Genomic DNA, 23,353 nt, shown 5'->3' with positions numbered 1-23,353 from the left:
TACCGGTCCACACACCGCCAGCGGGGCTCTATATACTGTCTACCGGTCCACACACCGCCAGCGGGGCTCTATATACTGTCTACCGGTCCACACACCGCCAGCGGGGCTCTATATACTGTCTACCGGTCCACACACCGCCAGCGGGGCTCTATATACTGTCTACCGGTCCACACACCGCCAGCGGGGCTCTATATACTGTCTACCGGTCCACACACCGCCAGCGGGGCTCTATATACTGTCTACCGGTCCACACACCGCCAGCGGGGCTCTATATACTGTCTACCGGTCCACACACCGCCAGCGGGGCTCTATATACAGGGTGGGCCATTTATATGGATACATCTTAATAAAATGGGAATGGTTGGTGATATTAACTTCCTGGTTGTGGCCCATTAGTATATGTGAGGGGGGAACTTTTCAAGATGGGTGGAAACCATGGCGGCCATTTTGAAGTCGGCCATTTTGAATCCAACTTTTGTTTTTTCAATAGGAAGAGGGTCATGTGACACATCAAACTTATTGGGAATTTCACAAGAAAAACAAAGGTGTGTTTGGTTCTAACGTAACTTTATTCTTTCCTGAGTTATTTACAAGTTTCTGACCACTTATAAAATGTGTGCAAAGTGCTGCCCATTGTGTTGGATTGTCAGTGCCACCCTCTTCTCCCACCGATAGCAGCACCGCAGGAGAAACGCGAGCGCAGGCTTCCAGTATCTGCTGTGAATATATGAGATGTGCAGCACCTGAAACTCCGGACACCGGAAGCCTGCGCTCGCGTTTCTCCTGCGGTGCTGCTATCGGTGGGAGAAGAGGGCTGCACTGACAATCCAACACAATGGGCAGCACTTTGCACACATTTTATAAGTGGTCAGAAACTTGTAAATAACTCAGGAAAGAATAAAGTTACGTTAAAACCAAGCACACCATTGTTTTTCTTGTGAAATTCCCAATAAGTTTGATGTGTCACATGACCCTCTTCCTATTGAAAAAACAAAAGTTGGATTCAAAATGGCCGACTTCAAAATGGCCGCCATGGTCTCCACCCATCTTGAAAAGTTTCCCCCTCACATATACTAATGGGCCACAACCAGGAAGTGAATATCACCAACCATTCCCATGTTATTACGGTGCATCCATATAAATGGCGCACCCTGTACTGTCTACCAGTCGGCACACAGTCAGTGGGGGCAGCGCTCTATATACAGTATACTGGTCCGCACACAGTCAGCGGGGGCAGCGCTCTATATACTGGTCCACACACAGTCAGCGGGGGCAGCGCTCTATATACAGTATACTGGTCCACACACAGTCAGCGGGGGCAGCGCTCTATATACAGTATACTGGTCGGCACACAGTCAGTGGGGGCAGCGCTCTATATACAGTATACTGGTCCACACACAGTCAGTGGGGGCAGCGCTCTATATACTGGTCCACACACAGTCAGCGGGGGCAGCGCTCTATATACAGTATACTGGTCCACACACAGTCAGCGGGGGCAGCGCTCTATATACAGTATACTGGTCGGCACACAGTCAGTGGGGGCAGCGCTCTATATACAGTATACTGGTCCACACACAGTCAGCGGGGGCAGCGCTCTATATACTGGTCCACACACAGTCAGCGGGGGGCAGCGCTCTATATACAGTATACTGGTCCACACACAGTCAGCGGGGGCAGCGCTCTATATACAGTATACTGGTCCGCACACAGTCAGTGGGGGCAGCGCTCTATATACTGGTCCACACACAGTCAGCGGGGGCAGCGCTCTATATACAGTATACTGGTCCACACACAGTCAGCGGGGGCAGCGCTCTATATACAGTATACTGGTCCGCACACAGTCAGTGGGGGCAGCGCTCTATATACAGTATACTGGTCCGCACACAGTCAGTGGGGGCAGCGCTCTATATACAGTATACTGGTCCACACACAGTCAGTGGGGGCAGCGCTCTATATACAGTATACTGGTCCGCACACAGTCAGCGGGGGCAGCGCTCTATATACAGTATACTGGTCCGCACACAGTCAGTGGGGGCAGCGCTCTATATACAGTATACTGGTCCGCACACAGTCAGCGGGGGCAGCGCTCTATATACAGTATACTGGTCCGCACCCCGTCAGCGGGGGCAGCGCTCTATATACAGTATACTGGTCCCCACACAGTCAGCGGGGGCAGCGCTCTATATACAGTATACTGGTCCGCACACAGTCAGTGGGGGCAGCGCTCTATATACAGTATACTGGTCCGCACACAGTCAGTGGGGGCAGCGCTCTATATACCGGTCCGCACACAGTCAGCGGGGGCAGCGCTCTATATACAGTATACTGGTCCGCACACAGTCAGTGGGGGCAGCGCTCTATATACAGTATACTGGTCCGCACACAGTCAGTGGGGGCAGCGCTCTATATACAGTATACTGGTCCGCACACAGTCAGTGGGGGCAGAGCTCTATATACAGTATACTGGTCCGCACACAGTCAGTGGGGGCAGCGCTCTATATACAGTATACTGGTCCGCACAGTCAGTGGGGGCAGAGCTCTATATACAGTATACTGGTCCGCACACAGTCAGTGGGGGCAGCGCTCTATATACAGTATACTGGTCCGCACACAGTCAGCGGGGGCAGCGCTCTATATACAGTATACTGGTCCGCACACAGTCAGTGGGGGCAGCGCTCTATATACAGTATACTGGTCCACACACAGTCAGCGGGGGCAGCGCTCTATATACAGTATACTGGTCCGCACACAGTCAGCGGGGGCAGCGCTCTATATACAGTATACTGGTCCACACACAGTCAGCGGGGGCAGCGCTCTATATACAGTATACTGGTCCGCACACAGTCAGTGGGGGCAGCGCTCTATATACAGTATACTGGTCCACACACAGTCAGCGGGGGCAGCGCTCTATATACAGTATACTGGTCCGCACACAGTCAGCGGGGGCAGCGCTCTATATACAGTATACTGGTCCACACAGTATGGGGGCAGCGCTCTATATACAGTATACTGGTCCACACACAGTCAGTGGGGGCAGCGCTCTATATACAGTATACTGGTCCGCACACAGTCAGTGGGGGCAGCGCTCTATATACAGTATACTGGTCCGCACAGTATGGGGGCAGCACTCTATATACAGTATACCGGTCCGCACAGTATGGGGGCAGCGCTCTATATACAGTATACTGGTCCGCACAGTCAGTGGGGGCAGCGCTCTATATACAGTATACTGGTCCGCACACAGTCAGTGGGGGCAGCGCTCTATATACTGGTCCACACACAGTCAGTGGGTGCAGCGCTCTATATACAGTATACTGGTCCGCACACAGTCAGTGGGGGCAGCGCTCTATATACAGTATACTGGTCCGCACTCAGTCAGTGGGGGCAGCGCTCTATATACAGTAAACTGGTCCGCACACAGTCAGTGGGGGCAGCGCTCTATATACAGTATACTGGTCCGCACACAGTCAGTGGGGGCAGCGCTCTATATACAGTATACTGGTCCGCACACAGTCAGCGGGGGCAGCGCTCTATATACAGTATACTGGTCCACACACAGTCAGCGGGGGCAGCGCTCTATATACAGTATACTGGTCCGCACACAGTCAGCGGGGGCAGCGCTCTATATACAGTATACTGGTCCGCACAGTATGGGGGCAGCGCTCTATATACAGTATACTGGTCCACACACAGTCAGTGGGGGCAGCGCTCTATATACAGTATACTGGTCCGCACAGTATGGGGGCAGCACTCTATATACAGTATACCGGTCCGCACAGTATGGGGGCAGCGCTCTATATACAGTATACCGGTCCGCACACAGTCAGTGGGCGCAGTGCTCTATATACAGTATACTGGTCCACACACAGTCAGCGGGGGCAGCGCTCTATATACAGTATACTGGTCCGCACACAGTCAGCGGGGGCAGCGCTCTATATACAGTATACTGGTCCACACACAGTCAGTGGGGGCAGCGCTCTATATACAGTATACCGGTCCGCACACAGTCAGTGGGCGCAGTGCTCTATATACAGTATACTGGTCCACACACAGTCAGTGGGGGCAGCGCTCTATATACAGTATACTGGTCCACACACAGTCAGTGGGGGCAGCGCTCTATATACAGTATACTGGTCCGCACACAGTCAGCGGGGGCAGCGCTCTATATACAGTATACCGGTCCACACACAGTCAGTGGGGGCAGCGCTCTATATACAGTATACTGGTCCGCACACAGTCAGTGGGGGCAGCGCTCTATATACAGTATACTGGTCCACACACAGTCAGTGGGGGCAGCGCTCTATATACAGTATACTGGTCCGCACACAGTCAGCGGGGGCAGCGCTCTATATACAGTATACTGGTCGGCACACAGTCAGTGGGGGCAGCGCTCTATATACAGTATACTGGTCCACACACAGTCAGTGGGGGCAGCGCTCTATATACTGGTCCACACACAGTCAGCGGGGGCAGCGCTCTATATACAGTATACTGGTCCGCACACAGTCAGTGGGGGCAGCGCTCTATATACAGTATACCGGTCCGCACACAGTCAGCGGGGGCAGCGCTCTATATACAGTATACCGGTCCGCACACAGTCAGTGGGGGCAGCGCTCTATATACCCGTTACTGGTCCTCACACAGTCAGTGGGGGCAGCGCTCTATATACAGTATACTGGTCCGCACACAGTCAGTGGGCGCAGCGCTCTATATACAGTATACCGGTCCGCACACAGTCAGTGGGCGCAGTGCTCTATATACAGTATACTGGTCCGCACACAGTCAGCGGGGGCAGCGCTCTATCTACAGTATACTGGTCCGCACACAGTCAGCGGGGGCAGAGCTCTATATACAGTATACTGGTCCGCACACAGTCAGTGGGGGCAGCGCTCTATATACAGTATACCGGTCCACACACAGTCAGTGGGGGCAGCGCTCTATATACAGTATACTGGTCCGCACACAGTCAGTGGGGGCAGCGCTCTATATACAGTATACTGGTCCGCACACAGTCAGTGGGGGCAGCGCTCTATATACAGTATACCGGTCCGCACACAGTCAGTGGGGGCAGCGCTCTATATACAGTATACTGGTCCGCACACAGTCAGCGGGGGCAGCGCTCTATATACAGTATACTGGTCCACACACAGTCAGCGGGGGCAGCGCTCTATATACAGTATACTGGTCCGCACACAGTCAGTGGGGGCAGCGCTCTATATACAGTATACAGGTCCGCACACAGTCAGTGGGGGCAGCGCTCTATATACAGTATACTGGTCCGCACACAGTCAGTGGGGGCAGCGCTCTATATACAGTATACTGGTCCGCACACAGTCAGTGGGGGCAGCGCTCTATATACAGTATACCGGTCCGCACACAGTCAGTGGGCGCAGTGCTCTATATACAGTATACTGGTCCCCACACAGTCAGCGGGGGCAGCGCTCTATATACAGTATACTGGTCCGCACACAGTCAGTGGGGGCAGCGCTCTATATACAGTATACTGGTCCGCACACAGTCAGTGGGGGCAGCGCTCTATATACCGGTCCGCACACAGTCAGTGGGGGCAGCGCTCTATATACAGTATACTGGTCCGCACAGTGTCAGTGGGGGCAGCGCTCTATATACAGTATACTGGTCCGCACACAGTCAGTGGGGGCAGCGCTCTATATACAGTATACTGGTCCGCACACAGTCAGCGGGGGCAGCGCTCTATATACAGTATACTGGTCCGCACACAGTCAGCGGGGGCAGCGCTCTATATACAGTATACTGGTCCACACACAGTCAGCGGGGGCAGCGCTCTATATACTGGTCCGCACACAGTCAGCGGGGGCAGCGCTCTATATACAGTATACTGGTCCACACACAGTCAGCGGGGACAGCGCTCTATATACTGGTCCGCACACTGTCAGCGGGGACAGCGCTCTATATACTGGTCCGCACACAGTTAGCGGGGACAGCGCTCTATATACTGGTCCGCACACAGTCAGCGGGGGCAGCGCTCTATATACTGGTCCGCACACAGTCAGTGGGGGCAGCGCTCTATATACAGTATACCGGTCCGCACACAGTCAGTGGGGGCAGCGCTCTATATACTGGTCCGCACACTGTCAGCGGGGGCAGCGCTCTATATACAGTATACTGGTCCGCACACAGTCAGCGGGGACAGAGCTCTATATACAGTATACTGGTCCACACACAGTCAGTGGGGGCAGCGCTCTATATACAGTATACTGGTCCGCACACTGTCAGCCGGGGCAGCGCTCTATATACTGGTCCGCACACTGTCAGCGTGCATTCTACCGGTCCGTACAGTATGGGGCGTCCTGCGTTATACTCCTCCTCCTATACCGCTGAGTACTTTACGCCTCATTTTGCGCTCCAGTACCGGGTTACAGCTGGCTGCACAGCACAGGTGGCGCCCTGCGTGTGGACCTCTAACCGATATATGGTCAGCAGTGTGAGGATTTTCTCCAGTATTATTATGGGCGCCCTCTAATGATTGACTGATTCGGGGGTCTCCTATAATCTCACACCCGTCACAACCATCCCCCACCCTGCGCGCTGAGGCTAATCCTGCAGAATAATGAGGCTCTGGAATGTAATCAGTCACCTGACAGGACGGAGGTGACCTGCGACATTTAAAGGGGAAGCTGCGCCCTGAGAACACAGGGTCTGATCACCCGGCTGTACGAGGAGCAGTCCGCGGGCTCCCGCAGGCCCCTGCTCTGATAATCTGCTGATGCTGGATTATAGGAATGAGCTGTTCTGTGACGCTGCTCCGGGTACAAGGTCACTAAAGACAATCGCTTTGTATTGCAGGTTGTCAGGACCCGAACAGCGCAGCTCCGGGAGCTCTCCGGATACGTGCGGTACGTGCCTCATGTACAGACGGGGTTCACTTATCTATCAGCCTCCGCCTCTAGCTGCACCTGTAACATCCAGTGTCTGTGGAGGAAAGGGAAAAATATTATTACACCGATCTATAGGGATCCATCACTGATCTACAAGGATCTATTACACCGATCTATAGGGATCTATCACTGATCTACAAGGATCTATTACACCGATCTATCACTGATCTACAAGGATCTATTACACCGATCTATAGGGATCTATCACTGATCTACAAGGATCTATTACACCGATCTATCACTGATCTACAAGGATCTATTACACCGATCTATAGGGATCCATCACTGATCTACAAGGATCTATTACACCGATCTATCACTGATCTACAAGGATCTATTACACCGATCTATAGGGATCTATCACTGATCTACAAGGATCTATTACACCGATCTATAGGGATCTATCACTGATCTACAAGGATCTATTACACCGATCTATAGGGATCTATCACTGATCTTCATGGATCTATTACACCGATCTATAGGGATCTATCACTGATCTACAAGGATCTATTACACCGATCTATCACTGATCTACAAGGATCTATTACACCGATCTATAGGGATCTATCACTGATCTACAAGGATCTATTACACCGATCTATAGGGATCTATCTCTGATCTACAAGGATCTATTACACCAATCTATAGGGATCTATCACTGATCTACAAGGATCTATTACACCGATCTATAGGGATCTATCACTGATCTACAAGGATCTATTACACCGATCTATCACTGATCTACAAGGATCTATTACACCGATCTATAGGGATCTATCACTGATCTACAAGGATCTATTACACCGATCTATAGGGATCTATCACTGATCTACAAGGATCTATTACACCGATCTATAGGGATCTATCACTGATCTACAAGGATCTATTACACCGATCTATAGGGATCTATCACTGATCTACAAGGATCTATTACACCGATCTATAGGGATCTATCACTGATCTACAAGGATCTATTACACCGATCTATAGGGATCTATCTCTGATCTACAAGGATCTATTACACCAATCTATAGGGATCTATCACTGATCTACAAGGATCTATTACACCGATCTATAGGGATCTATCTCTGATCTACAAGGATCTATTACACCAATCTATAGGGATCTATCACTGATCTACAAGGATCTATTACACTGATCTATCACTGATCTACAAGGATCTATCACTGATCTACAAGGATCTATTACACAGATCTATCACTGATCTACAAGGATCTATTACACTGATCTATAGGGATCTAACACTGATCTACAAGGATCTATTACACCGATCTATAGGGATCACTGATCTACAAGGATCTATTACACCGATCTATAGGGATCTAACACTGATCTACAAGGATCTATTACACCAATCTATAGGGATCTATCACTGATCTACAAGGATCTATTACACCGATCTATAGGGATCACTGATCTACAAGGATCTATTACACCGATCTATAGGGATCTATCACTGATCTACAAGGATCTATTACACCAATCTATAGGGATCTCTCACTGATCTACAAGGATCTATTACACCGATCTATAGGGATCTCTCACTGATCTACAAGGATCTATTACACCGATCTATAGGGATCTATCACTGATCTACAAGGATCTATTACACCGATCTATAGGGATCTATCACTGATCTACAAGGATCTATTACACCGATCTATAGGGATCTATCACTGATCTACAAGGATCTATTACACCGATCTATAGGGATCTATCACTGATCTACAAGGATCTATTACACCGATCTATAGGGATCTATCACTGATCTACAAGGATCTATTACACCGATCTATAGGGATCTATCACTGATCTACAAGGATCTATTACACCGATCTATCACTGATCTACAAGGATCTATTACACCGATCTATAGGGATCTATCACTGATCTACAAGGATCTATTACACCGATCTATAGGGATCTATCACTGATCTACAAGGATCTATTACACCGATCTATAGGGATCTATCACTGATCTACAAGGATCTATTACACCGATCTATAGGGATCTATCACTGATCTACAAGGATCTATTACACCGATCTATAGGGATCTATCACTGATCTACAAGGATCTATTACACCGATCTATAGGGATCTATCACTGATCTACAAGGATCTATTACACCGATCTATAGGGATCTATCACTGATCTACAAGGATCTATTACACCGATCTATAGGGATCTATCACTGATCTACAAGGTTCAATTACACCAATCTATAGGGATCTATTACTGATCTACATGGATCTATTGCATCGATCTACGATAATCTATTACTGATCTATAAGGATCTATTACACCGATCTACGATAATCTATTACGGATCTATAGGGATCTATTACTGATCTATACGGATCTATTACACCCCTCTACGATAATCTATTACGGATCTATAGGGATCTATTACTGATCTATACGGATCTACAAGGCTCTATTACACCGATCTATGATAATCTATTACTGATCTAAAAAGACACATAGTGATCTATTGCACAGATCTATGATGGTGTATTAATGATTTACAGTGATCTGTTACACTAATCCATGATTATTATCTATAATGACATAGTGATCTATTCCACTGATCTAGGATGATCTTTTACTGATTTTCACGTCATACTTTACAGAAGCAATCAGATTGTGACCTGGAAGCCCTCAGCATGCAGGCGGCGCGCTGACGGAAGTGACCCTGGGGATCTCCTAGGCCTCTTTCACACTGGCCATACAGATTGCGTCAGGATCTGTTCCAGGAAACTGACGGCTTCACAAGTTCAATCAGTTGTTTTTTTCTCTGAGCAACAAACAGTGAAAAACGCATTGCGTCCAGATACCTTCCGTTTCTCATGCCACCCCATTTGCTTCTATGGAGCCAGAGCTGCACGAAAAACGCACAATATAGAACGCGACGCAAATGATACAGAGCAGGCGGCACACAATACAGAGCAGGCGGCACACAATACAGAGCAGGCGGCACACAATACAGAGCAGGCGGTGCACACTATACAGAGCAGGCGGCACACGATGCAGAGCAGGCGGTGCACACTATACAGAGCAGGCGGCACACTATACAGAGCAGGCGGCACACAATACAGAGCAGGCGGCACACTATACAGAGCAGGCGGCACACTATACAGAGCAGGCGGCACACTATACAGAGCAGGCGGCACACGATACAGAGCAGGCGGCACACAATACAGAGCACGCGGCACACAATACAGAGCAGGCGGCACACAATACAGAGCAGGCGGCACACGATACAGAGCAGGCGGCACACGATGCAGAGCAGGCGGCACACGATGCAGAGCAGGCGGCACACGATGCAGAGCAGGCGGCACACGATGCAGAGCAGGCGGCACACGATACAGAGCAGGCGGCACACGATGCAGAGCAGGCGGCACACGATGCAGAGCAGGCGGCACACGATGCAGAGCAGGCGGCACACGATGCAGAGCAGGCGGCACACGATACAGAGCAGGCGGCACACGATACAGAGCAGGCGGCACACGATACAGAGCAGGCGGCACACATTACAGAGCAGGCGGCACACATTACAGAGCAGGCGGCACACAATACAGAGCAGGCGGCACACTATACAGAGCAGGCGGCACACAATACAGAACAGGCGGCACACGATACAGAGCAGGCGGCACACGATACAGAGCAGGCGGCACACGATACAGAGCAGGCGGCACACAATACAGAGCAGGCGGCACACAATACAGAGCAGGCGGCACACAATACAGAGCAGGCGGCACACAATACAGAGCAGGCGGCACACTATACAGAGCAGGCGGCACACTATACAGAGCAGGCGGCACCCTATACAGAGCACGCCGCACACTATACAGAGCAGGCGGCACACGATACAGAGCACGCGGCACACGATACAGAGCAGGCGGCACACGATACAGAGCAGGCGGCACACAATACAGAGCACGCGGCACACAATACAGAGCAGGCGGCACACAATACAGAGCAGGCGGCACACGATACAGAGCAGGCGGCACACGATACAGAGCAGGCGGCACACAATACAGAGCAGGCGGCACACAATACAGAGCAGGCGGCACCCTATACAGAGCAGGCGGCACCCTATACAGAGCATGCCGCACACAATACAGAGCATGCAGCACCCTATACAGAGCACGCGGCACCCTATACAGAGCAGGCGGCACCCTATACAGAGCAGGCGGCACCCTATACAGAGCACGCCGCACACAATACAGAGCACGCGGCACACAATACAGAGCACGCGGCACACAATACAGAGCACGCGGCACACAATACAGAGCAGGCGGCACACAATACAGAGCAGGCGGCACACGATGCAGAGCAGGCGGCACACGATGCAGAGCAGGCGGCACACGATGCAGAGCAGGCGGCACACGATGCAGAGCAGGCGGCACACGATGCAGAGCAGGCGGCACACGATGCAGAGCAGGCGGCACACGATACAGAGCAGGCGGCACACGATACAGAGCAGGCGGCACACGATACAGAGCAGGCGGCACACGATACAGAGCAGGCGGCACACAATACAGAGCAGGCGGCACACAATACAGAGCAGGCGGCACACGATGCAGAGCAGGCGGCACACATTACAGAGCAGGCGGCACACAATACAGAGCAGGCGGCACACAATACAGAGCAGGCGGCACACAATACAGAGCAGGCGGCACACAATACAGAGCATGCAGCACCCTATACAGAGCACGCCGCACACAATACAGAGCATGCAGCACCCTATACAGAGCACGCGGCACACAATACAGAGCACGCGGCACACAATACAGAGCAGGCGGCACACAATACAGAGCACAATACAGAGCAGGCGGCACACAATACAGAGCAGGCGGCACACAATACAGAGCACAATACAGAGCACGCGGCACACAATACAGAGCAGGCGGCACACAATACAGAGCACAATACAGAGCAGGCGGCACACAATACAGAGCAGGCGGCACACAATACAGAGCACAATACAGAGCAGGCGGCACACAATACAGAGCACAATACAGAACACGCGGCACACAATACAGAGCACGCGGCACACAATACAGAGCACAATACAGAGCAGGCGGCACACAATACAGAGCACAATACAGAGCAGGCGGCACACAATACAGAGCACAATACAGAGCACGCGGCACACAATACAGAGCACAATACAGAGCAGGCGGCACACAATACAGAGCACAATACAGAGCAGGCGGCACACAATACAGAGCACAATACAGAACACGCGGCACACAATACAGAGCACGCGGCACACAATACAGAGCACAATACAGAGCACGCGGCACGCAATACAGAGCACAATACAGAGCATGCGGCACACAATACAGAGCACAATACAGAGCAGGCGGCACACAATACAGAGCACAATACAGAACACGCGGCACACAATACAGAGCACAATACAGAGCACGCGGCACACAATACAGAGCACAATACAGAGCAGGCGGCACACAATACAGAGCACAATACAGAACACGCGGCACACAATACAGAGCACGCGGCACACAATACAGAGCACAATACAGAGCAGGCGGCACACAATACAGAGCACAATACAGAGCAGGCGGCACACAATACAGAGCACAATACAGAGCACGCGGCACACAATACAGAGCACAATACAGAGCAGGCGGCACACAATACAGAGCAGGCGGCACACAATACAGAGCACGCGGCACACATTACAGAGCACATTACAGAGCAGGCGGCACACAATACAGAGCACGCCGCACCCAATACAGAGCAGGCGGCACACAATACAGAGCACAATACAGAGCACGCAGCACACAATACAGAGCACAATACAGAGCACGCAGCACACAATACAGAGCACAATACAGAGCACGCAGCACACAATACAGAGCACAATACAGAGCACGCGGCACACAATACAGAGCACGCGGCACACAATACAGAGCACGCCGCACACAATACAGAGCACGCCGCACACAATACAGAGCACGCCGCACACAATACAGAGCACGCCGCACACTATACAGAGCACGCCGCACACTATACAGAGCACGCGGCACCCTATACAGAGCACGCGGCACCCTATACAGAGCACGCGGCACACAATACAGAACACGCGGCACACAATACAGAGCACGCGGCACACAATACAGAGCACGCAGCACCCTATACAGAGCACGCGGCACACAATACAGAGCACGCAGCACCCTATACAGAGCACGCAGCACACTATACAGAGCACGCCGCACACTATACAGAGCACAATATAGAGCACGCCGCACCCTATACAGAGCACGCCGCACCCTATACAGAGCACGCCGCACCCTATACAGAGCACGCGGCACACAATACAGAGCAGGCGGCACACAATACAGAGCACGCGGCACACATTACAGAGCACATTACAGAGCAGGCGGCACACAATACAGAGCACGCCGCACCCAATACAGAGCAGGCGGCACACAATACAGAGCACAATACAGAGCAGGCGGCACACAATACAGAGCACGCGGCACACAATACAGAGCACGCGGCACACAATACAGAGCAGGCGGCACACAATACAGAGCACGCGGCACACATTACAGAGCACATTACAGAGCAGGCGGCACACAATACAGAGCACGCCGCACCCAATACAGAGCAGGCGGCACACAATACAGAGCAGGCGGCACACGATACAGAGCACAATACAGAGCACGCAGCACACAATACAGAGCAGGCGGCACACAATACAGAGCAGGCGGCACACAATACAGAGCAGGCGGCACACAATACAGAGCACGCCGCACCCTATACAGAGCACGCGGCACCCTATACAGAGCACGCCGCACCCTATACAGAGCACGCCGCACCCTATACAGAGCACGCCGCACCCTATACAGAGCACGCCGCACACTATACAGAGCACGCCGCACACTATACAGAGCACGCCGCACCCTATACAGAGCACGCCGCACCCTATACAGAGCACGCCGCACACTATACAGAGCACGCCGCACACTATACAGAGCACGCCGCACCCTATACAGAGCACGCAGCACCCTATACAGAGCACGCAGCACCCTATACAGAGCACGCAGCACCCTATAAAGAGCACGCAGCACCCTATACAGAGCACGCCGCACACTATACAGAGCAGGCCGCACCCTATACAGAGCACGCAGCACCCTATACAGAGCACGCCGCACACTATACAGAGCAGGCCGCACCCTATACAGAGCACGCCGCACACAATACAGAGCAGGCACTCCGGCATCTAACAGTCCATGAGTTCAGATGGTCCCGTTTCCTGGCACAGAACAGGAGTCTCTGAACCTGAGGCGTGGAGAGCGTCAGCAATCAGGCTCTGCCACAAGCAGCAGTCGCAGATTTGTGGGGTGTTCCAGGAGAGGTTTATACTTTTCTATGACCCCCCATAATCCGGCACTGCCAGCTCCTGCTGTACTCCTATGGACACCGCTTGCTGATTGTTTCCAGGAGAGGTTTATACTTTTCTATGACACCCCATAATCCGGCACTGCCAGCTCCTGCTGTACTCCTATGGACACAGCTTGCTAATGGTTTCCAGGAGAGGTTTATACTTTTCTATGACCCCCCATAATCCGGCACTGCCAGGTCCTGCTGTACTCCTATGGACACAGCTTGCTGATGGTTTCCAGGAGAGGTTTATACTTTTCTATGACCCCCCATAATCCGGCACTGCCAGGTCCTGCTGTACTCCTATGGACACAGCTTGCTGATGGTTTCCAGGAGAGGTTTATACTTTTCTATGACCCCCCCATAATCCGGCACTGCCAGCTCCTGCTGTACTCCTATGGACACAGCTTGCTGATGGTTTCCAGGAGAGGTTTATACTTTTCTATGACCCCCCCCATAATCCGGCACTGCCAGCTCCTGCTGTACTCCTATGGACACAGCTTGCTGATGGCTTCCAGGAGAGGTTTATACTTTTCTATGACCCCCCATAATCCGGCACTGCCAGCTCCTGCTGTACTCCTATGGACACAGCTTGCTGATGGTTTCCAGGAGAGGTTTATACTTTTCTATGACCCCCCATAATCCGGCACTGCCGGGTCCTGCTGTACTCCTATGGACACAGCTTGCTGATGGTTTCCAGGAGAGGTTTATACTTTTCTATGACCCCCCATAATCCGGCACTGCCAGCTCCTGCTGTACTCCTATGGACACAGCTTGCTGATGGTTTCCAGGAGAGGTTTATACTTTTCTATGCCCACCCCATAATCCGGCACTGCCAGCTCCTGCTGTACTCCTATGGACACAGCTTGCTGATGGCTTCCAGGAGAGGTTTATACTTTTCTATGACCCCCCATAATCCAGCACTGCCAGCTCCTGCTGTACTCCTATGGACACAGCTTGCTGATGGTTTCCAGGAGAGGTTTATACTTTTCTATGACCCCCCATAATCCGGCACTGCCAGCTCCTGCTGTACTCCTATGGACACAGCTTGCTGATAGTTTCCAGGAGAGGTTTATACTTTTCTATGACCCCCCCATAATCCGGCACTGCCGGGTCCTGCTGTACTCCTATGGACACAGCTTGCTGATGGTTTCCAGGAGAGGTTTATACTTTTCTATGACCCCCCCATAATCCAGCACTGCCGGGTCCTGCTGTACTCCTATGGACACAGCTTGCTGATGGCTTCCAGGAGAGGTTTATACTTTTCTATGACCACCCCATAATCCGGCACTGCCAGCTCCTGCTGTACTCCTATGGACACAGCTTGCTGATGGTTTCCAGGAGAGGTTTATACTTTTCTATGACCACCCCATAATCCGGCACTGCCAGCTCCTGCTGTACTCCTATGGACACAGCTTGCTGATGGTTTCCAGGAGAGGTTTATACTTTTCTATGACCCCCCATAATCCGGCACTGCCAGCTCCTGCTGTACTCCTATGGACACAGCTTGCTGATGGTTTCCAGGAGAGGTTTATACTTTTCTATGACCCCCCATAATCCGGCACTGCCGGGTCCTGCTGTACTCCTATGGACACAGCTTGCTGATGGCTTCCAGGAGAGGTTTATACTTTTCTATGACCCCCCCATAATCCGGCACTGCCAGCTCCTGCTGTACTCCTATGGACACAGCTTGCTGATGGTTTCCAGGAGAGGTTTATACTTTTCTATGACCACCCCATAATCCAGCACTGCCGGGTCCTGCTGTACTCCTATGGACACAGCTTGCTGATGGCTTCCAGGAGAGGTTTATACTTTTCTATGACCCCCCATAATCCGGCACTGCCGGGTCCTGCTGTACTCCTATGGACACAGCTTGCTGATGGTTTCCAGGAGAGGTTTATACTTTTCTATGACCCCCCCATAATCCGGCACTGCCGGGTCCTGCTGTACTCCTATGGACACAGCTTGCTGATGGTTTCCAGGAGAGGTTTATACTTTTCTATGACCCCCCATAATCCGGCACTGCCAGGTCCTGCTGTACTCCTATGGACACAGCTTGCTGATGGTTTCCAGGAGAGGTTTATACTTTTCTATGACCCCCCATAATCCGGCACTGCCAGCTCCTGCTGTACTCCTATGGACACAGCTTGCTGATGGTTTCCAGGAGAGGTTTATACTTTTCTATGACCCCCCATAATCCGGCACTGCCGGGTCCTGCTGTACTCCTATGGACACAGCTTGCTGATGGTTTCCAGGAGAGGTTTATACTTTTCTATGACCCCCCATAATCCGGCACGGCCAGCTCCTGCTGTACTCCTATGGACACAGCTTGCTGATGGTTTCCAGGAGAGGTTTATACTTTTCTATGACCCCCCCATAATCCGGCACTGCCAGCTCCTGCTGTACTCCTATGGACACAGCTTGCTGATGGTTTCCAGGAGAGGTTTATACTTTTCTATGACCCCCCATAATCCGGCACTGCCGGGTCCTGCTGTACTCCTATGGACACAGCTTGCTGATGGTTTCCAGGAGAGGTTTATACTTTTCTATGACCCCCCCATAATCCGGCACTGCCAGCTCCTGCTGTACTCCTATGGACACAGCTTGCTGATGGTTCCCAGGAGAGGTTTATACTTTTCTATGACCCCCCATAATCCGGCACTGCCAGGTCCTGCTGTACTCCTATGGACACAGCTTGCTGATGGTTTCCAGGAGAGGTTTATACTTTTCTATGACCCCCCATAATCCGGCACTGCCGGGTCCTGCTGTACTCCTATGGACACAGCTTGCTGATGGTTTCCAGGAGAGGTTTATACTTTTCTATGACCCCCCATAATCCGGCACTGCCGGGTCCTGCTGTACTCCTATGGACACAGCTTGCTGATGGTTTCCAGGAGAGGTTTATACTTTTCTATGACCCCCCCATAATCCGGCACTGCCAGCTCCTGCTGTACTCCTATGGACACAGCTTGCTGATGGCTTCCAGGAGAGGTTTATACTTTTCTATGACCCCCCATAATCCGGCACTGCCAGCTCCTGCTGTACTCCTATGGACACAGCTTGCTGATGGTTTCCAGGAGAGGTTTATACTTTTCTATGACCCCCCATAATCCGGCACTGCCAGCTCCTGCTGTACTCCTATGGACACAGCTTGCTGATGGTTTCCAGGAGAGGTTTATACTTTTCTATGACCACCCCATAATCCGGCACTGCCAGCTCCTGCTGTACTCCTATGGACACAGCTTGCTGATGGCTTCCAGGAGAGGTTTATACTTTTCTATGACCCCCCATAATCCGGCACGGCCAGGTCCTGCTGTACTCCTATGGACACAGCTTGCTAATGGTTTCCAGGAGAGGTTTATACTTTTCTATGACCCCCCCATAATCCGGCACTGCCAGGTCCTGCTGTACTCCTATGGACACAGCTTGCTGATGGTTTCCAGGAGAGGTTTATACTTTTCTATGACCCCCCATAATCCGGCACGGCCAGGTCCTGCTGTACTCCTATGGACACAGCTTGCTGATGGCTTCCAGGAGAGGTTTATACTTTTCTATGACCACCCCATAATCCGGCACTGCCAGCTCCTGCTGTACTCCTATGGACACAGCTTGCTGATGGCTTCCAGGAGAGGTTTATACTTTTCTATGACCCCCCCATAATCCGGCACTGCCAGGTCCTGCTGTACTCCTATGGACACAGCTTGCTGATGGCTTCCAGGAGAGGTTTATACTTTTCTATGACCCCCCATAATCCGGCACTGCCAGCTCCTGCTGTACTCCTATGGACACAGCTTGCTAATGGTTTCCAGGAGAGGTTTATACTTTTCTATGACCACCCCATAATCCGGCACTGCCAGCTCCTGCTGTACTCCTATGGACACAGCTTGCTGATGGCTTCCAGGAGAGGTTTATACTTTTCTATGACCCCCCATAATCCGGCACTGCCAGCTCCTGCTGTACTCCTATGGACACAGCTTGCTGATGGTTTCCAGGAGAGGTTTATACTTTTCTATGACCACCCCATAATCCGGCACTGCCAGCTCCTGCTGTACTCCTATGGACACAGCTTGCTGATGGCTTCCAGGAGAGGTTTATACTTTTCTATGACCCCCCATAATCCGGCACTGCCAGCTCCTGCTGTACTCCTATGGACACAGCTTGCTGATGGCTTCCAGGAGAGGTTTATACTTTTCTATGACCCCCCATAATCCGGCACTGCCAGCTCCTGCTGTACTCCTATGGACACAGCTTGCTGATGGTTTCCAGGAGAGGTTTATACTTTTCTATGACCACCCCATAATCCGGCACTGCCAGCTCCTGCTGTACTCCTATGGACACAGCTTGCTGATGGCTTCCAGGAGAGGTTTATACTTTTCTATGACCCCCCATAATCCGGCACTGCCAGCTCCTGCTGTACTCCTATGGACACAGCTTGCTGATGGTTTCCAGGAGAGGTTTATACTTTTCTATGACCACCCCATAATCCGGCACTGCCAGCTCCTGCTGTACTCCTATGGACACAGCTTGCTGATGGTTTCCAGATGACAATATATTGCTTTGTGTACAGCGCAGACGGGTAATAAGCGCCATCGCCCTCTCCTTCCCGTTTGCAGGCTCATTCATCCCTTTGAAGCCCCGGATTTTATGACCGTGCCCATCGATCTGCAGAACCGGGACTACGCTAAGTATATAGAAGAGGTGATGGAGGGGAAGGGACGCCCCCGGTGAAGACGCTCCGTGAGAAGTAGCAGCTGCCATTTCACTTGTAGTCACAGGCGACGACCATGGTCATGTGGTGCATGTCCGCTGCAGAAGATGGATGATGGGAGTAGTGGCCTGCGCACACATGGACCGTACCTCAGCAGGCTGGGGGGCCCTCACTCCAGTTTATTTCCACATTACGTCTTTTGCAGCAAAACCGCAGCATAACTGATGTGAACAAAGCCCAATCTCCTTCTATAGAACTGGAGAGGACAGAACCTGAACCCCCCATGGGCCTTACCCCTCCTAATAAAGCCACCCAGGACCTCCAGCTTGGGGATCTAAACAACCACTGCCAATGATCTATTATACCGCCATATACCCAGACACCGCCGCTTCATGCGCTCCTGGGCCGCGCCAGTGTACGTTGGTGCGGCCTTTGCCTACAGGCTGGACACAGGCAGATCTTGCCCGGCCCCTCATCCGGGTGGCACTAGCCAGTTGCCCAGGTGTCCACATCCATCCTCCGCTGCTGCTGAAGTCTGGGGTTCAGACTGAAGACTAACTCTCATCATCCTCACACTCCTCTGATGCTGCCCTGTCCGGTGGGATCTGCACTCATCCTCAATGACGCCAGACAGGTGACCCTGAGGGACCCCCGCCTCTTAAAGGGGCGGCTCCAGCCATCACATGACTGCCCCGGGGGCAGCTTTCTCCTGTGCTCAGGGTCGCCCCCTGCTGAGGAGGGGCAGGGACTACAGCACTGAGCACATCTCATGTGGCTTCGGTTACTTCACAGAGCAGGAAAAACGTCACAATGTAAGCCAGAGGGTAACATATAGCAGTTTTATTGATACATGTCCTCGCTGCAGCCGGTGACATCACAATCAGAGCGTCCATCTCTGCCGCTGACCGATGAGACGCCGCGAGGAGATGATTATTAGCAGCAAATGATAAAATACAATCTCTATAAAATAGGAGCGCGGCGCGCCATCTACCATAGACCTCTTCTTCTTATATTAATTATGAGAAATACTAAGGAGTAGATATTTAGACGTAGCTGCGTTTAGCGCACCAGATACACAGTGCCGGCCGCCATCTTGTCACAAGGGGGGTCATTTACGGAGCTACTAAACCCCGCCCCCAGGAGTGCAGATAGGGGGAGTGGCCTAGAATATGGAGCCCCCCCCCCCAGGTGGTCAGGAGAAGTCAACTACAGTCAGGTCCAAAGACATCACATGAGGCCTCTCTGGGCTTCTGATTGGCTAAGGACATTTCCCCCTCCCCCCCCCCCCCCATGTATGAAATGCACCAGCCCAGCGGTGGAATATCAGCTGCAAAAACACTTAGAAAAGATGCGCCATTTTTATGTAAAAAAAAAAAAAAAAGTAGTAGAAGTGCGCCCTCTGCAGGCAGAGCACATACAGTGCAATGGAAAGCCGAGTCAAGTGCGCCCTCTACAGACCAGCATCTAAAATAATAAGGGATCACTGCGCCACCTACAGGCAGAACGGAGAACTGTATGAATACCATCGGTAGGGATCACTGCGCCACCTACAGGCAGAACGGAGAACTGTATGAATACCATCGGTAGGGATCACTGCGCCACCTACAGGCAGAACAGAGAACTGTATGAATACCATTGGTAGGGATCACTGCGCCACCTACAGGCAGAACAGAGAACTGTATGAATACCATTGGTAGGGATCACTGCGCCACCTACAGGCAGAACGGAGAACTGTATGAATACCATCGGTAGGGATCACAGGCAGAACGGAGAACTGTATGAATACCATTGGTAGGGATCACTGCGCCACCTACAGGCAGAACGGAGAACTGTATGAATACCATTGGTAGGGATCACTGCGCCACCTACTGGCAGAACGGAGAACTGTATGAATACCATTGGTAGGGATCACTGCGCCACCTACAGGCAGAACAGAGAACTGTATGAATACCATTGGTAGGGATCACTGCGCCCCCTACTGGCAGAACAGAGAACTGTATGAATACCATTGGTAGGGATCACTGCGCCACCTACAGGCAGAACAGAGAACTGTATTAACACCTTTAGTTGGAAATCAATGGCCACCTACAGGCAGAACAGAGAACTGTATGAATACCATTGGTAGGGATCACTGCGCCACCTACAGGCAGAACAGAGAACTGTATGAATACCATTGGTAGGGATCACTGCGCCACCTACAGGCAGAACAGAGAACTGTATGAATACCATTGGTAGGGATCACTGCGCCACCTACAGGCAGAACAGAGAACTGTATGAATACCATTGGTAGGGATCACTGCGCCACCTACAGGCAGAACGGAGAACTGTATGAATACCATTGGTAGGGATCACTGCGCCACCTACAGGCAGAACAGAGAACTGTATGAATACCATTGGTAGGGATCACTGCGCCACCTACAGGCAGAACAGAGAACTGTATGAATACCATTGGTAGGGATCACTGCGCCACCTACAGGCAGAACAGAGAACTGTATGAATACCATTGGTAGGGATCACTGCGCCACCTACAGGCAGAACAGAGAACTGTATGAATACCATTGGTAGGGATCACTGCGCCACCTACAGGCAGAACAGAGAACTGTATGAATACCATTGGTAGGGATCACTGCGCCGCCTACAGGCAGAACAGAGAACTGTATGAATACCATTGGTAGGGATCACTGCGCCACCTACAGGCAGAACAGAGAACTGTATGAATACCATTGGTAGGGATCACTGCGCCACCTACAGGCAGAACAGAGAACTGTATGAATACCATTGGTAGGGATCACTGCGCCACCTACAGGCAGAACAGAGAACTGTATGAATACCATTGGTAGGGATCACTGCGCCACCTACAGGCAGAACAGAGAACTGTATGAATACCATTGGTAGGGATCACTGCGCCCCCTACTGGCAGAACAGAGAACTGTATGAATACCATTGGTAGTGATCACTGCGCCACCTACAGGCAGAACAGAGAACTGTATGAGTACCATTGGTAGGGAACATTGCGCCACCTACAGGCAGAACAGAGAACTGTATGAATACCATCGGTAGGGAACATTGCGCCACCTACAGGCAGAACAGAGAACTGTATGAATACCATTGGTAGTGATCACTGCGCCACCTACAGGCAGAACAGAGAACTGTATGAATACCATTGGTAGGGATCACTGCGCCACCTACAGGCAGAACAGAGAACTGTATGAATACCATTGGTAGGGATCACTGCGCCACCTACAGGCAGAACAGAGAACTGTATGAATACCATTGGTAGGGATCACTGCGCCCCCTACTGGCAGAACAGAGAACTGTATGAATACCATTGGTAGGGATCACTGCGCCACCTACTGGCAGAACAGAGAACTGTATTAACACCTTTAGTTGGAAATCAATGGCCACCTACAGGCAGAACAGAGAACTGTATGAATACCATTGGTAGGGATCACTGTGCCACCTACAGGCAGAACAGAGAACTGTATGAATACCATTGGTAGTGTCACGGCCATGCCCATGACCGTGACTCCTTGACCGCATGCGGTTGCCTGCGGTTTTATATGGGCGTTCAGCCACGGGTGAGGGCCGCTGGTGTGTGGCCTCACTTGTGGTTGCCGCAGGCAACTAGTTTGGTTGTTGGCAGCAGAGCAGCCTGAGCGTTGCCTAGGCAGCTTGCTGCCTTGGCATGCGGTCTCACCTGACTGCTATTATGTTAGGTGTGTGTGTGGTGTGCACTGTGTTTCATGTATTTTGTGCACTTCCCCTATATGTGTGTTTTCCCTTCTGTGTACTGGAAGGGTTAACTTCCTTCCCAGTGTGTCTGATGTCACTGGGTGTGGTTGACCGGTGGGTGTGGCCACTTGGGCCTATATAACCTCTCTCTGTGGCAGGGCTCAGTAGGTTGCTGCAGCCTTGCTAGCTGGAGCAGCCTCCTGTGTTTTTCCATCTGCCTGTGAGAGCCACCACTGTGGTCATAAGACTTAAGTTAAGGTTTTATGTATGCCTAGGTCTTTATGCGTGTGTTGTTGGTGGATGTTGTCTGTTGGGATATTCACATGTGTTTGTGCAGCACACGGTTCTGGATCCCTGTTTGTTTGGGGATCCAGTCAGCAGGGCTGTGGCAGGTTGGTGAACTTCTGTTTGCCTGCCATTTCCGTGTTGCTGTTTCTGTTCCCCTTTTCCCAACAGCTTGGCCGTGAAGGCTCCTGCTCCTCCGTGTCAAGGAGGAGTAGGTAGTCTTACCCAGCTCCTAGCGCAGGGATCTGCGGAGGGTAAGATAGGGCTC

At 51.6% G+C, this 23,353-nt stretch overlaps 1 protein-coding gene and 1 long non-coding RNA gene across 2 annotated transcripts in view; one reads left to right on the top strand and one right to left on the bottom strand.

The window, feature by feature from the left end:
* The window catches only part of LOC122919613 (protein CutA homolog), a 30,561-nt gene extending 11,164 nt beyond the window's left edge, over window positions 1–19,397 (top strand). The window contains exons 5-6 of the mRNA XM_044268732.1: window positions 6,826–6,875; window positions 18,974–19,397. Of these exons, the coding sequence (XP_044124667.1) occupies window positions 6,826–6,875; window positions 18,974–19,088 (165 nt within the window). The 3' untranslated portion in view covers window positions 19,089–19,397. The remainder of the gene's footprint in view (window positions 1–6,825; window positions 6,876–18,973) is intronic.
* Window positions 19,398–20,433: 1,036 nt separating this feature from the next.
* On the bottom strand, window positions 20,434–22,655 carry LOC122946753. The gene is made up of 2 exons (XR_006391259.1): window positions 21,154–22,655; window positions 20,434–21,098 (listed from the first exon to the last, which is right to left on the bottom strand). It is a non-coding gene; the product is annotated as an uncharacterized LOC122946753 (long non-coding RNA).
* Window positions 22,656–23,353: the final 698 nt, after the last annotated feature.

Source organism: Bufo gargarizans, chromosome 9 (genome assembly GCF_014858855.1).
Source record: "Bufo gargarizans isolate SCDJY-AF-19 chromosome 9, ASM1485885v1, whole genome shotgun sequence".
NCBI lineage: Eukaryota > Metazoa > Chordata > Amphibia > Anura > Bufonidae > Bufo > Bufo gargarizans.
Note: the sequence above shows the minus strand (reverse complement) of the source record. Positions and strands in the feature narration are given on the sequence as shown.